Here is a 16,334-nt window from a genome sequence, read left to right as displayed (position 1 = left end):
TAAAGGAAGCATGTTTGCCTTTGACCGTATTTCCCTAGCATGGGTGAACTTCAAAGGTTACTGGTAGGAAGAACAGCTCCTGGCTGGCATGGATTCTGGAGGAAATTCGGCTTACCGTATTCTTCGGACTATAAGACGCACCCCCACCCCGAAATTTGGGAGGAAAATTGGGGCGCGTCTTACAGTCTGAATGTAGCTTACCAGGCTCGCTGGCGGCGGTGGAAGGGGTGGGGGCCAGCGGTGGAGCAGGGTCACAGCAGGCAGGAGCAGGACCACATTTTCTGCTTCAAATTTTTTTTTTCCTATTTCCCTCCTCTAAAACCAAGGTGCATCTTATGGTCCTGTGCATCTCCTAGTCCAAAAAATACGGTATTTCTCCAGGGATAGCTCAGGGCCTTGCCTCATCCTCAGGGTCCTCCCTCTTTCTGCACATCCAGAGCTCTTGGTTTACACCTTTTTCAGTGGTTGTCACCCTGGGGCATCAGTTCTTCATGGTGGGAACCCCACCCCACTCTCCTCCTCTCCAACAGCCAGAACAGCTACCGAATCATTGCTGAGTCAATGACAAGAGCAGCGGTGCAGGACCGCTGGTGTTAAAACTGCCACCACACTGTAGAAAATCCAATAGGAAATCTTTTTTTGTTGTACAGATCAAGGCTTATACACAGGGAGCCCCAAGTTCTCTTTCAGTGAATTCGTCATAAAATGTCATCTTCTTTGAGGAAAGGCCAAGGACATCTGTCGGTTTTGTCAGCTCTGCACCCAGAGCACCTAGACTGGCTCAGGTATCCAGAGGCATTTATTCAATTCCTTGATAAGTCACAACCAGCACCTCCTTTTCCAGGTACAGAAACTGAGGGTCAAAAAGGCGACCAGTTCAGAGATCCCCGCAAAGGACTCAGGCAACAACTCTGATTTGCAATGTCGGGCAGCGGTTTTCATTCAGAAGCCACACGTGGGGGCTGGAGTGGGGGTGCGAGGGGAGGGGCTGCCTCCGAGACAAGCCCGGGAGCCAGCCTGCTGCGTCTGACCTTGGAACAGCAGCATGGACGGCGCCTCGAGGCTCCGCATCTGCCCCTGGAGCAGCCCCGGCGAGTTTCGCACCAAACCCGAACTCAGAGTTCTGGGGTGTCAAACCAGGCAATGTTTCTTACCTGCTCCCTATGTTTTGTTGAACAAATAAATAGTGAATATTAACAAGGATGGAGAGGGAGAGGGCCACATGGATTACAGTGACCAGTGAGTGAGCCTGACTGCATCATTAATGAGTAACCCAACCACAGGGCCAGAACCAACCTAAGTCATGTGGAAAACAGGTTTTGACGGAGGCTGAGGACAAAAAGAATTCAAATACTGTCCTCTAATTCGTGACATGCTTTGCATGCAGTCTGGGTTAGTACGTACATTGTGGACCGCGAGAGTGGGGTTCTCACAGCTGGAGAGAAGAGTTATGATGGGGAAGGTCATTGATGTGGTTTTTCAAAAGGTTGGAATGGAGGGAAGGACATACAGGACTTCTTCATGCTATTCTTGCTATTTGTTTTGGTAAACTTGAAATTATTTCACAAGAAAAAATTTCAAGAAATGGCCAACAACTTTAAGATCAATCCTCAACCTCACTAATAATAGAGAAATGCAAATGGAAATAACAATGAGCCTCTTTTTTTTCCCATCAGATTGGTAAAACAAAAGATGAATAATACGAAGTGTTGTTTGGGATGGAAGGGGATGGGTGTCGGGCTTTTGGAGGGAGGGAGTCAGGCTGGCAAAGCCCCTTTATGGGACAGTGTAGCCTCTTGCGCAGATTCTGAAGTGCAGAGAACCCTGAACGTGTCCTGTGTAAAAGTATGGGTTCTTGAATGTTCCAGGAATCTATCCTACTCATACATAAGCCCAAACTTTACATATAGAACAAATTTAGGTTCTCTGTAGCAGTGTGTAATAGCAAGAAATCGTGAACCGTCTCAATACCCATTGTAGACACCAGTTAAATAATCCCTGATTATGCATGAGGACCATGCAGAGAGGCGGGGGACGGAAAATTCCCTTCCAGCCACAAAGCAGCCTATTTATTGTGTGAAATAAGATCATCAAGAAGGGTCTTGTATGCGGTGAGATCAGGCCCAGGGTCTGTTCTGGGCTCAAAGTCATTGAAGACAGAAGTTAGGGGTGAAGAAGTGAGGATTCCGTAAAAGGCCCAGCTAATGTCAGGGTGGGATTTGAACTGGTGTGTATTTGAAAAAAGGCTTTTGTTTAACCTTGGACACCCACACCCTCCTTTTGCTTTCTGCTTGCAGTTGGTGGCAGCCATCGTGTTCATCAGCTTCGGCGTGGTGGCCGCCTTCTGCTGTGCCATCGTGGACGGGGTGTTTGCTGCTCGGCACATAGTGAGTTCCATCTTTTTCGTTTTGTTCTCAATTGCTTTCCTGAGTTTAAGGGATCAACATACAAACGTAGATTCCCAGAGCGCAGAGACCTTTACTGTTTCTCTTTTCATCTGTGTTTGTCAGTTGGTGCCTTTCCTTCTCTTGCTTTTCTTCACTTCTTACACACACACACACACACACGCACATCATCGTCATCATCATCACATCAGATAAAATCAGATTCTTCAGATTCCCAAGTAACTTTCCTCAGGTATTCCTTTACATTTAACAGGATAAAATACATCCTGAAATTCGCTGACTCGTGATGTCCCAGGTTTTATAATTCAAGTCTGTTTCTCTTAAACAGTCATGACAGAATTTTCTAGCTCGACACCGTAGCCCGTGAAGCCCTGTAGGTCCCTCTAATGGCGTCGACGCCTGAGGTGGAAGGTTCTATGAACCGCTGCAGTCACGTGCCTCCCAATGACGTTTCGGTCTTTGATCGGTTGCGTCTGCGATGATGGTCTCGTGAGGGAGCTGAAAAATTCCTATCACTTGGTGACTCCGAAGCCATTGCAGGGCCATAGTGCAATGAATTACTCACCTGTTTGTGCTGATGCTGGTGTAATCAAGCCCACCGTGCTGCCAGTTGTGTGAGTGAGGCAGGGAAAAACGCAGCAGAACCTTCCAGGCGGGCCCTGATGCTGTGGAGTCAGCCAGGTCCCTGCAGGGATCATGGAGAGGCCGCAGGCCGGGGGCGAGAGGGCCACCTGGAAGAGGTGGAGGCCTAACACGCCCAGCCAAGGCCAGAACTTGCACCATGATGGTCCTCTAGGTTATTCGTTGTTTATTGAACACATATTTCCATTTATAGTGCTTTTTAGGAAAGTGTGTATCCTTTGTCCCAGACTATTGTTTCTTGTTTTTTATTTTGGGAAAGATAATTGAACTATGAGTCTCTGGCCGATATTTGTTGTCATATTTCTGGCACTCTGCTTGGTTAGAACAGAAAGCATATTCTTTTTTTTTTTTTTAAGATTTTATTTATTTTTAGACAGAGGGTAAGGGAGGGAGAAAAAGGGAGAGAAACATCAATGTGTGATTGCCTCTCATGCACGCCCCACTGGGGACCTGGCCCCCAACCCAGGCATGTGTCCTGACTGGGAATCGAACCAGTGACCCTTTGGTTCCCAGGCTGGCACTCAATCCACTGAGCCACACCAGCCAGGACCAGAAAGCATATCCTTTGATCCAAACCTGATTTTCCACCCTGGGCCTAAGTTACTGATGACGGCATGTTGCTTGCGCATTGGACTGTCATACCTGCATTTTCTCAGATGTCACTGAATCAGCAAATATTGATCAAAGGCCTCACTCAAGCTGGGGATGCAAAAATGGGTGTGCCTAGGCCCTTTCCTCAAAGAGCAAGCACCCTGGTGCTCAACTCATGCCAGCTGGAGGTTGGTAATCCCAAGGTCTTCTAAGGAGGAAATCCCACGTGTGTCCTTGGAATGCTGTTGTGGGCGTAGTGCCTCGTTGACAGACCTGTGTGGGTGCCCAGTTAGCGGGTAGACCTGGAGATCCACAGACATGGGCATACGAGTCAACTGGCTTCCCTGCTCAGGGGGTTTCCTCTTATCACAGGGGCCCTGAGAGGCTGCACGAGGCAGCCCATGTGAAGCCCCGGTGGGGCCACGTGGGACCCGTTAGTTACAACAGCGCCAGTGGCAACTCTGACCATGGGTTTGCAGATGCCACACAGACCCACCTCTTTCTCTCAATGGAAGTGGAAAACAACGGGCCAATATAATTTCTTATGAGAATTTCAAAATGAGATCACTAATGTTTTTACTTTCCCGACCAAATTGAAGACTTGGGTCTGGCAGGTGGTTTTGGAAACCCTGGTTTTGAAGGAAAAACTGGCCTTGCCTTCTTGAGAGAGACGCTTTTTCCTGACGGGGGGCTCACAGGGGCCCCAGCCGCGGAAGGTGGGGTCCCAGCCCTGCTGCTGTGTATGTCAGCTTTTCTCAGGCCTCACCTCCCCTTCAGCTCCCATCTGAGAGAAATTTCCTTCAAAACCAATGGTTTCCCAGGTGGAGGGCTCTTCTCCCTCCAGCACTGCAGGAGTGAAAAGGGAGGCATGCTGCCACCTCAGCCACCTGCCTCGTTTTGTGGATGGATAGGATTCTTCGAAGCAATTCATCACTGCAGGCAAGTGTAAATACCACTTACAATTCTAGGCTCCCTTGTTCCAAATTGGCCGGATACCTCGTGAAGTAGAACGTGAACCCTGGGAATCAGAAGGTTGCGCTGGCAGAAGATCTGTCCGAAATTATTAGCCCACTTATCTGTTCCCACCCTGTCAGGCACTGGGTTCACAGTTCATTGCAGGAGAAATGGGAAATACAGGAGTTTGAAATCTTTGGCCGGGCCTTCTGTTCCAGCTCAGGGTGGACTCATCTCTAGCAGAGCAACTTTGTGGTCACCCCAGAGTGTTTTAGTGGCTACTTTGGGGCATCTTCAGGGACCAAGGGCACAGTGCCAACACTGGGGACACAGTGTCCTCTTACCTCCTGGGCTGTTCCTCGTTCCTTTACTCATCTCATGGCCACCTACTGAGGTCCCGTCTCTGTGCCAGGCATGCAATGAACCAGAGGCAGCTGGCTTCTCTGGAAAGGGCCAGGGAGGTAACGCATGAGGGCTGTGGCCACGTAGCCTCTGTCACGGCTACTCAGGCCTGCTGCCCAAGCACAACAGCAGCCACAGACAACGGGTGGACAAATGACGGTGGCTGGGTGCAATAAAACTTTGTTAACAAAGTCAGGCGATTGGCCAACCCCTTCGGGGGACACATGAGGTTTTCTCTGAGCTTTACCAACTTACAGTCTGATGATTAATGTGTTGTATGTGTGATGGTTAAGAAATAAAACTGTGTTCAACGGTCTCCCTGAGCACCTGATGTCCACTTTCCTAAGCCACCGTGACACTGACTCTGGGCTTTTTCCAGGCCCAGAGAAGGTTACGGTTCTCCCCGCAAAACACAATGTTCAATTTCATCATAAATTTGCAAACTAAGTTTGTGTGACTTGGCTGGGACTAAAATTGGTTACAGTTTTATTTAACTCAAACGAATAAGGATTATTTCATCCTGACTGGATAGTAATGATTAGACAGAACTACTGGTGCTTCTGTGTTAAGAAAAGAATTCACTAAAAAGTCCAAGTTTTAAACCAAGTTTTCATCACTGATTTACTGTGACACTCAGCTGGGAGTTGATTATGTTCTGGAGCTGTTCTAGACCAAATATTTGTGCCCCCTCTCCCCCACAAAAGCTGTGTGTCGAAGCCCTAAGCCCTGTGTGATGGTGTTGGAGGGCAGGCCTTTGGGAGGCGATTAGGGTGAGAGAGGCCATGGGGGTGGGCCCCCAATGGGATTAGTGCCCTTATAAAGAGAGACCGCAGCTCTTTCTTCACCACGTGAAGACACAGCAAGAAGGCAGCTGCCTACACTCCAGGAGAAGGTCCTCACCAGTACCTACGTGCACTGGCATCCCGACTTCCAGCCTCTGGAACTGTGAGCAATAAACCTCCGTAGTTTAAACCATCCCATCTGTGGTGTTTGTCGCAGCAGCCTGAGCAGACTGAGACACAGCTAATGGTAAGAGGTGCTCTCTCGCACCGGGGCAGTCAGCCTGTGAGCTGGGCTGGACTTTCAGACCAGGAAAGCGTGAGGGTGGCTTCTGAGTGACTCGTGAATCTGGACTCTTTAGCAAGACACCAGTGTTCGGTCTGGAAGGACATTTCCACATGACCATAGGCGTGAAGAAGAGCGATTGTTCACAGGGCCACTCCATCAGAACCTGAAGCCTGTCGCCTGCACATCGATGCAGTCACATGGATTGTGCTGGCACTGGCCTGTCTCGGTGGGGAACAGACACTGAGCCGGAGCTGCTGATGAAAGAGCTTTGCTGGGATGACACGCAGGAAGTGAAGGGAAGAGTGGAATCGGGCAGGGGAGTGGCCAGCAGAGAGTCCCTAAGGGGCGGAACTGACCCTGATCCACAGACTTGCCCTGGACTCCAGCCCCACTCAGCCTCCTGTTTCACTTTCCACCTTCTTCTATGTTCCACAGACATTTCCTGTGCTCTGGTGTCTGTCTCCCTGCAGGCAGGTAGGCTCAACGAGGACAGAGACTCAGCTCCCCCCCCACCCCCCGATTTGCTGTGTCGTGGAGAACGGCTTGGCATGGAGTAGTAAAACCAGTCTGTCAGTAGCTGCTGCTTGGAGGGACAAATGCATGACTGTCCTTATCTCTTCCCTTTGGTAGTTTTTCATACTCTTCTCTTAGGTCAGAAGTAGGAATGCTTTGAGAAAAACGACTAACATAACAAGTAATGAAACTAAATATAGTTGTTGGGATTCTAACTCATTTTATAACTGACAGATTATATAGTTTTGTGGCATTTTATAGCTTCTGTGTAGCCCTAGCTGTTCTCTACCATAGAAATTATAAGCACTTTGTAATTGTCAGTTTTTTGGTCTGTCTCCTTCACTAATCCCCTACGGGCAGGAACTATACCCCCGTAATTTGACTCTGTGTCTGCTCCATGAAGGTTGAGGAGGACTCTTGGATGAATAGTTGTGTGTGGTCACAGGTGTACACGTGGGTGTTTGGTGGGTGGATGGATGCACAGGGGGCGTATGAATGGATTGGGATGATTGGGTGGATGGATACAGGAATGGATAGATGGAGGGATAAAAGGGTGGGTAGGTGGATAGATGGAGGATGAATAGATGGAGAGAGGGAAGGAGGGAGGGAGGGAGGGGGAGAGATAGATGAATAGATGGATGGATGGAGGGAGCGATGGATGCATAGATAATTGAATGATTGATTAATTAGATAGAGGGTTGGGTGGATGGATGGATGATTGGCTGGATGAGCGAATTAGTCTGAAATGTACCTTGCTCCCCTCCTAGTGGAAATATATATATTTTGGTTCCAGGGAAAGAGACGGGAGCCAAGGGGAGTTGAAAGTTGTAGGAGTGCACCTCAAAAAGTCATGCACCCATCTCCCTTCAGCCACCCCGTGTTGACCCATGAGAGGAGACGCGTCAGTCCAGCCTTCAGGAACAGGGTGCCTGCTCCCCTGGGCACTCTACTCATCTGCCTCCTGGATGCAGGAGCTGGGCTGCTCTGGAATGAGCTGCGGTATTTCCTGCTTCGGGCTCTCCATCTGGCAGGCTGTAGTTGGCTTTTGGCATCTCTCCTTTAGAGAGGTCTGACATTGGCAGACAGGTTTGAAATCGCCTCTGACCACTCCTGATTTAGAGATGAAACTGTACCATTCCATGTGTGTTTGTGTCTAGGAAACAAGACCGCTCACCACGGGAAGATGCCAGTTTTACTCCAGTGGGGTGGGGTACTTGCACGATGTCTACCAGACGGAGGTAAGCGAGAGTACCAACTGATGTTTCCGGCTTCTTCTGCTCATCTGTGGCTCCCACACTGTTGTCTGTGTCCCTAGTCGTAGTCTGAGCATCTGGATTCTTACAGTTCTCCCTGTCATGTCCTCCCCCTGTGCCGTGGCGAGGCATTTGTGGCTCACGCTTTGTGTTGAGCTAGCTTTGACATCTCAATGTTTTGTATTTATTTTAGAATCACAGCTGCTGACTTGTCTTCTTTGACACACGACAGTCCTAGAATTCACTTGTTCAGTTCATTGTGGTTTATCCGATGAGCATTTTTTTAATTGACTTAATCACCACAATAAAAAGCTAGTAAACTACACTTACATTGGCCAAGAAACTCCCTGACTGCCCCCAGGCTAAGGACGTCAGCAGGGTGATTCCATTTCTATTTCCAGCTGCGTGAAGTGCCAAGAGTAACAAAGTGCGCCGTGGCAGGCCATCCTCCCTCAGACCACCCCAGGTGGGCAGGTCGCTCCTTTTGTCTGGCTGTTTCACTCCAGCTGTGTAGACTTACCGGTTTAACTAAACACAGCCTGTCAAACTGAGTACAAATGTCAGAGAAGGGGAGGACAGAGTAGCCAGGAGTAGACAGGAGAACATGGGAGAGCCAACGCCGTGGTTCGTGTCCTGCCTGGTGGTTGGGGTGCCCCATGAACCATGGGAGGAGAAGGGGCGTTCTGCGTTGCTGCAGCACGGGGCACTGAGTGGCTTTGAGGCCAGGGCTCTGCTGCGCGCCTGGGGCTCCTTGCTGCTTCTCTCCAAGGCAGGAGGCAGGTTTCTTCTCCCAAGGCCGGTCCTCGTACTCGCAGCCTTTCTCCTGGCCAGAGGGAGCCTTGGGAACCTGTCCTGCTCAGAGGGTCACGCTCTCCAGACCCTCCACATGTACCCTCACCGCTCCAAAGGCCCTCGTGCTGCCCTGTCCTTCCTTCCTACTCACCCTGGTGTGTTCAGTCCAGGTCAAGGTCAACTTTCACTCTGCTTCTGGGATCATAGACAAGCAAGGTTCTCATCCTGACCCGGGTTTTCACCTTCTGACGACAAACCCACGTGTGGGGCTGCCCCACCTCCACCCCTGCAGCTGGGGTTCTCAAAACACTGCCCATAGAAATCAGCCCAGGAGCGGGAGCAGATCCTGATGCTGAGTCCCGTCCTAGGCAGAGGGTTTCAGGGGACCTAGGTGTTTAAAATTCCCCCAGAGATAACGGGGAAGAAGCTGCCCACACGGTTCAAACCAGGGGCCAGCAACCTTCTCCGCAAGGAGTCAGTAATACTTTAGGGTTCACAAGCCAGGTGTTCTCTGTCCCAGCCACTCACCTCTGTCTCCCCAGTGCCAGAGCAGCCACGGGCGACGCATACACAGATGAGTGTGGCTGTGCAGAGCAGACAGTGGACCAGGCTTCGCTCCAGGCCCCTGGTGGCTGACCCTGCTCTAGGCTGGTGTCCTCTGCTGTCGCTCTTCCTAGGAGGGCAGCACCTCCCAGCAGGAGATACCTTTGGTTAGGGTCAGGCCTTTGGACCCCCAGCTCCCCGCCCTGAGGCTCTGACCTTCCCACGAGCTGGTTGCTTGGCTCAGAGCCACGCTGTGCCCTTGCTCCGTGTCCCTGCCCGTGACTGCTGTCGTGCCAGTCTTCCAGTGTCACCTGTCACACCTCCCGGTCCCAGTGTCTCATTCTGGCTCTGAGGCACACTGGGGCTACCTTCCTGGCTCCCCGGCCTGCCTCTGGTCTCCACCCTGTCTATTTCCCATACCCTGTTCAGTGCTCCAGAGGGCCCCATTGCCACTTTGGGTGATTTCCAGAAATTAGACACAGAACTTCAAAAGAAAGGTCACGTGCCCAAGGCGTTGCTTGAGCCTCCCAACCCTCTGGGTCCCCAGGGAGGCTCTGAGGATCTCTAGGGGGTGGTCTGCCCCGGTCTGCCTCTCAGAGCCACCCTCAGCTCCTGCAGAGAGGCCCTGGAGAGCTTGCTGGAACCTCCGCCCACCACTCAGTGTATGCTCCTCCCTCAGAAGCTCCTTCTCCCCAGATGTCACTGCCTCTTTTCTGAAGTCAGGTTGGTCTCTGCCCTGCTTACCTCCTAAATGTGGGTGGCACGGCTCAGGCCCCCACATCGAACAGCACAGGCGGAAGGAGGAAGGCATCCGTTTTGGCCCTAATCTTGCTTTTTTGTTTTTAAACATCAAATGTCCTCCAAACATTTGTAGCCTGGGGGACGGCCGCTGCCTGGGTTAGGGGCTCCGCAGGGGCCGGCTCGGTCAAGTCAGGCTGCTGACAGCTGTTCTCTGTGTTGTCAGGAAGGGCCCTGGCCAGAGGGACCCTACCTAGAGAAGGTTCCCCCAAACTGGAGGCATCCCCACTTGCAGAAATCCCTGCCCGGAGGGGTCCTTATCTGCAGGAGCCTCTGCCTGCAGGCACAGCGCTGTCCTTGTCCATCAGTTGTTGTCACTTGGACACCCTGGCACGAGTGAGCCTGGCCCTGTAACTCCTCCCGCCGCAGCCCGACCTCGCAGCACCCCGCAGAACGGGGAGGGCAAGGAAGCTCAGGAAAGGTGGGCTGAGGAGGGAGAACGGCCTGACTGACCAGGTGCAGCCCTGCCCACTGTGGGGTGGAATGAGCTGGCACATGGGTGACAGGTCCCTGAGACCTGACAAGGTCTCTCTGCTTGCAGGTCACCTGTCACTCCCTGAATGGCAAGTGCCAGCTGAAGGTGAGGAGCAACACCTGCTATTGCTGTGACCTCTACAACTGCCATAGGTGAGTCCAGAGGGAAATGGAGCAGGGGACAGCACCCCCTCGCCGCTGAGAGCCCCTCATCCTATCCCTCCCTCCTCCCCCTCCTCTGTTCTCCCCTGTCCTGGGACACTGCACTTGCCTACATCATCTCCTTAGTGTTCAGGCACTCAGGTGAGGGATGGGCGCTAGCTCCATTCCACGGATGAGAGAACCAAGGCTTGGTGATGGGGTGAGTAGGGGCCGGGGAAGTGCTCTGTAAGCCCTGTGGTTATGTCTCTGTTGGTGAGCCTATGCCTCTGGACTGTGAGCTTCACCAGCGGCTGTCAGTTTTTTTCTCCCCCCCTTAGCTGGGACAGGTGGCTAAGCGAGGCTGGAGCTGGGTATTTCCCTCAATCATGCTCTAGCCGGTTAGGTTCTGGTTAGCCTGCTTCTGAGGACAGGCCTTGTTAAGAAAAACAAATACTCTGGAATACTTTCCCTCCCTCTGCTGGAAGTCCGAGGGCATTTTTTTCCTGATATTTACTGTGGGAACCTGGATGAGCTCCAGCAGGTGACTCTCACAATACTCCGGGGGACCCAGTCATGGGGCAGGTTTAACGCTCAGACTTACTCACAGCGGGTCATCCACCACAGGTCCATTTTCTGCCCGCCTCTGGGTCCCCCAGTGGTTCCACTGCTGGGTCTCTGCTCCAGAAAGCTGGGCTCCCTGTGTCCACCCGTCTGTCTCTCCAATCTGGGGAGCAGCAGTTTGTCCTACATCCTCCCCTCTTGTGATCCAATAAGAGTCATTGATTCTTCAGTGTGAATCGGCTTTTTACTTGTTGTTAGTGCAGGGTCCAAGCCGGACCCGAAACCCTCCCCCATTGTCTTTTACGTTTGTGTTAATAGCTTGAATGCTTACCTTAAAGCTGGTGGGAAGTTTAATGTTCGCTCCTGGGGGACCTCTCCCCTGAACTGTTGAATATTCTAGTGGGTAAAGCTGCACCCCGTTCCCCAAGAAGAGGCTTCCCAGCCAGCCCACTGGCTCACGGCCACGAGGCGGTGGTCCAGAGCCCTCCCTGGACAGACCATCGCAGGCCCCGGCGGTGAGGGCCGGGACAAGCCCCTCTGCCAGCGTGGTAGGGTCAGGGGACTGCAGCTACCAGCCTTTGCGCCCTGCCTGCTGAGGGCTGACCTAGTCGGGCCCTGGCTGCCCTGTGCAGGGCCAGTGATTGAGGAGTGGGCCCAGTGCTGGGGCCACCCTCTCTGCTCAGAGCCCTGGGCTCCTTCCCCAGACAGATGCCCAGATTCCTTGGGGAGAGCCTTGCTGCCTCGGCTTCAGGGTACAGCCAGGTGATGCCTCTCCAGGCATGACCGACAGGGCCCTCGGGGCCTTTGAGAACAAAGACCCATGGCTTGTCCTGTGGGGACTCCTGGCCCCAGCCCTGCTCAGTCACGTGGCAAGGTCTTTCTCACAGGCGTGGGTGACACGGTATCTTCTCCCCCCGTGCAGCACTGAATACTCTCCCACCTACTACGAGTTTGTGGGCGTGAGCGGCTGTCAGGACGTGCTCCACCTCTACCGGCTGCTCTGGGCCTCCACCGTGTTCAATGTTCTGGGCCTGTTCCTGGGCATCGTCACAGCAGCGGTCCTGGGGGCCTTCAAGGACATGGTGAGTAGTGCCGCCTGGGGCTGGGCAGCGACAGTGCTCCAGATGGACCAGGGCTTTGGGCCCATGTCCTTGGAGGCGTGCACGGTGGCCTCGTTATCCTCCCTCACAAATGGGGAAACTGAGGCTCATGAAGACCACCCGCCACACATTTTAGTGACAGCAAGACTTCACGGTCGTTTCTGGGAGCAGAGTCTATTCCAGCACTCTCCTCCGCTCTCTGAGGTTTGTGCTACCCAGGATCCCACTCAGGAGACGGAAGTTCAGCTGCAGAGAGGGAGAACCTGAACTTGACGCTTTGATGTGTCTGTCTCCACCACCTCTCATCCCATCTTCACGTGGAATCACCAGAGCCTCTGATTTAGTAGCTCTCGGGGGCGGGGGTGCTGGGGACTGCATTCTCCCAAACTCCTAGGTGACTCTGATGTAAGACCTCTGGAGAATGGGTGCTTTCCAGTGTGGGTCTCAAGTGTCAGAGCTCCTAGGAGGGCAGTGAGTGCAGGGGCCTCATGGGGAAGGTGGCACTAGCTGAGCCCCTCCCTCAGGGCAGTGCCCTCAGCATGGTTCTCTCTTCACAGCGAAACAGCTCACGCCTGGGGCTGGGCTGGCAAATCTCCCCCCTCCAATCTTCTCCCAGTGGGAACTTTTTTGTTTCAAAGTAGAAATTCTCCCGTGGTGTATAGGTAGCATCACCGCAAGAACTCCCCCTTCATCTGTACAGGTGTCACAGGTGAAGGGACAGCCCTCCAGGGTCACCAGTTGCAAACACCAAGGCGTGGATGTAATAGCTCAGGGATGAGAAGCCACCCACCCGATTTTAACTCTAAGGCCAGCGCAAACGCGCATGCAGACAAGTCCTCGTAGGCCGAACCCAAACCTGCTTCCACAGCTAAAACTCTTCCTCAGTGATCTCTTGCTACTGGGTTATTCTGGAGACTTTGGTCATTGACCATTTTTAGTAGCTTGGCCTGGAGCCCTCCTGAGATCTGCGATTTCCCTGAAGGATTCGTTTCCCTAGGTAAAACCTGAGGTAGCATGGGAAACCCTGGTGTCCCCCAGAACCAAGCCTTTCTCCTGGCTTCCTCCCTGGAGGGTGCGGACGGCCTCTACAAGCTCTGACTGGGTCACAAGATATCTTTAAACTCATAAAAGACAACCGTCCTCCAAGGAGGAAAGTCGCCAGTTGCCACGCCTTCAGGAAAGTCTCCAGCGGGTGTTGCAGCTCTCCCAGGGTACCCGGGTACTACAGAGGGTCCCACAGGTGCCTTCTGTGAAAACCCTCAGTACAGGGGCTTTTTCAACAGCAGCTAGTGCAGAGGTTTCTCTCTTGGTAGGTTTTCTAGACGCGCAAGGTTAGATTGGGACTCAGATACGCAGTGTGTCTGGTTAGAGTTCACCGCCCCCACAAGCCTGGGTGAAGTTTGCTGGGACGGCAGTCTGGACGGCCCGGCGGCTTTCCCGGGAGGGGCCCTGTGTTCATTAGGGTTTATAATACAGTTGCTGGGGTGTCCTGTTGGGAATACAGCAACGCCCAGGAGGGCCGCTGGTCTCGGCAGACCATAGCGAGTGTGTAAACTCTGATCTGGACAATTCTCTTTCTCAAACCCAAAGCAAAAAGGGTGATTCCTTAACATTTTACACCTACTGAGTAGATACTCTTATAAGTTTAATGGATTTTATAATTTAAAATTACTTTAAGGGACAAAGGTCCTTCGTTAACCAGCCCGCAGCTGTGTGTGCCCTCTCAGCCTATGAGGGCTTCACAATGCAGGTCACCAATGCTTGTCACAAGCTGGGTTCCAGAGTCATTTCCTCTGTCCAGCGTGAGGAGTCTGCGGAGGGTCCCCTGAGGCTGGTGTCTTGGTGACATGACAGCACCTACTACATAGTCGTTTAAATCCCGTCTGGGGAGGAGGGGTCTGCACTGCATCTCAGGAGCATGGAGCAATGCAGGCGGACAGTCCTGTTGGCCCAGCTGGGGCCTCCTCCAGGCCACCCACACAGTGGCACTCAGGGGTCAGAAAGGTGGGTGAGTGGTCAGGGCAAGACCAGGCAGATGCAGGGAACCAGGGCCAAAGTGGGGCCGGGCCTCCCAGTGCCCCCCGCAGAGTGGCTGTCATTCTCTGTCACTCCCCTGTCACTTCCCTGCCCATGCCAAATGTTTACTTCCCTCATGGGAGAACCCCCCTTCCCCCCCGCCCCTGTATCCTTTCCTAAACTCCAAATGGCACAAATGCTGAGCAAGACCAGGTGGGTTCCTTTTGGGCCCATGAGGTCATTTGTGAACCTTGACCTTCAACCTCCATCACCCCTCCTCAGCCCAAGCCTCCAGGCCTCCGGCTGTAGCTGTTTCCTCTGGCCAGGATGCTCCCCCCAGACCTCTGTAAGGCCCAGCTCCTGCTGTGCCAGGACAGCTCTTAGGTCAGCCTAGTGCATACAGCTGGCGCTCAGCAGTGTCTGTTCATGAATATGGCATCAAGATGGCCAGGCATGCAGGCTTTGCCCTGAGTTTTCCATTCTTTCTCTCTCCCTGTTTTTGAGTTGCCCTGTTCACTCCTCAGAGTTACCCAAGTCTTGTTACCTCAATTAAGTGCAATGGGGTGCAGTACCTTTGTGCTAAGCTCCTGCTGGAAGGGCCCCCGTGCTGGGCCTGGCAGGGAGAAGAATCAGTGTTACTGTGTAATCCATTCTCCTTCTAGGGGGATGCCTGTATTCCTGGGGGCTGGTGGAGGGGAGGTTTGAGCACAGGATGTACAGAAGGTGGTCCTGGGTGGGGTAGGGCAGGAGGCGAGAGGTGAGTTAGCAAGGTGACTGCCCCTGCCCTGACCCCAAGGTCCCCCCTCAGCTCCCGGTGGGGAGCTGGGAACAGGCAGCTGTGGGTGAGTTCTCATCTCCCACGGCGGTCTCCTATTGGCTCACATCCTTCCTGTCTGGTTAGTACCGTCCTGAAGTTCCGGGGCCTGGTTCCATGCTCCAGCCTTCCCTTGTCTCCCCATCCCTACTCCTCAGGACCTTCAGGGGGTGGTGGTGAGTTTTCAGATAATCTACTTCTGCTGTCCCGGCCCCTCTCTGACATGGCAGCGCCTGTCCCATGCGTGTCGGATGGGATCCAGGTTCTGTCCTCTTAGGAAGGGGCACACATCTGGTCTGTGAACCCCCTAAACACCCCATGTGAGTGACTGGCTTCCTTCTGGGGAGGGGTCTGTCCTATGGCCCATCCTCTCTGGAGTGCAGGGGGACAGCTAAGAATCAGGGCCCTTGTCCTGTTCTCCTTCTGAGAATGAGAGCCTCCCAGAGAGCTAACAAAGCATGAACTCTGAGGAATTTGGGATGCCTTGGGAATATTTGCATCTCTGAAGAAATCCCTGGGCTGTGGTCATCTATGGTGGCACCTGCGGGAAGCAAGCCCAGCCCGACCACGCCTCCGAGTGTCTGGAAGTGAGTCCACCCCCTGGGGCGGAGGTGTGCTGAGAGGTGCCCGAGACACTGCCTGCACCTGGAAAGGAGGGACCAGCAGCTTTCCTGCTTTTTCAAAAGAGCACCAAAGAGAGCCCAGGCCTAACCTGGAATTTTGGTGGGCCCCTGGGACAAATAAATAAAAAAATAAGAAGCAAAAATAAGCCCTGCATTTTTGGTGTTTAGCTCGGATTTGAGAGCTATTGATCCGAGAACTCACAACATCTCCCTCTGGCTGATTTGATAGGCCCTCACCTTCGTGTTGACTTGAAGGTGGGGCTCCCTGGAGGGCTGCTTGCAGCTGAAGGTGTCCAGGCCCTGGGAGGGCTGGCTGACGCATTTCCACTCTCTGGCAGGTCCCTCTGTCCCAGCTGGCCTACAGACCATCTGCTCCTCCGCAGATCCTCTACAACCCTGCCCAGCAGATCCTGGCCTACTCGGGCTTCTGCCCAGCACCTGCGGCCCTCCCCACCTGCTCGTCCTACCCTCTGCCTCTCCAGGTAGGCCCAGCGTTGCCTGCCTGAAGCCGCTGTGCTCACATCACGGGCAGCAGCCACGCAGGACAGTGCTGGTCAGACGGGACTTGTTCCGGGCTGGGGCTGAGGGAAGAACTAGGGCTTCGCCTGTCCCGATGTAGGTAATGTCGTGGCGGAGCGTGCACG

The 16,334-nt window shown here is 53.2% G+C and overlaps 1 protein-coding gene across 4 annotated transcripts in view; it reads left to right on the top strand.

The window, feature by feature from the left end:
• TMEM255B (transmembrane protein 255B) overlaps window positions 1-16,334 on the top strand; it is a 43,300-nt gene that overhangs the window by 22,922 nt on the left and 4,044 nt on the right. For all 4 annotated transcript variants that reach the window (XM_045186693.2, XM_045186694.2, XM_024578975.3 and 1 more), the window contains 5 exons: window positions 2,298-2,387; window positions 7,733-7,813; window positions 10,503-10,588; window positions 12,060-12,219; window positions 16,029-16,172. In XM_045186693.2, coding sequence (XP_045042628.2) covers window positions 2,298-2,387; window positions 7,733-7,813; window positions 10,503-10,588; window positions 12,060-12,219; window positions 16,029-16,172 — 561 coding nt within the window. The remainder of the gene's footprint in view (window positions 1-2,297; window positions 2,388-7,732; window positions 7,814-10,502; window positions 10,589-12,059; window positions 12,220-16,028; window positions 16,173-16,334) is intronic.

Source organism: Desmodus rotundus, chromosome 13 (assembly GCF_022682495.2).
Source record: "Desmodus rotundus isolate HL8 chromosome 13, HLdesRot8A.1, whole genome shotgun sequence".
NCBI lineage: Eukaryota > Metazoa > Chordata > Mammalia > Chiroptera > Phyllostomidae > Desmodus > Desmodus rotundus.
The sequence above is the reverse complement of the archived record's forward strand: the minus strand, read 5'-3'. Positions and strand labels throughout refer to the sequence as shown.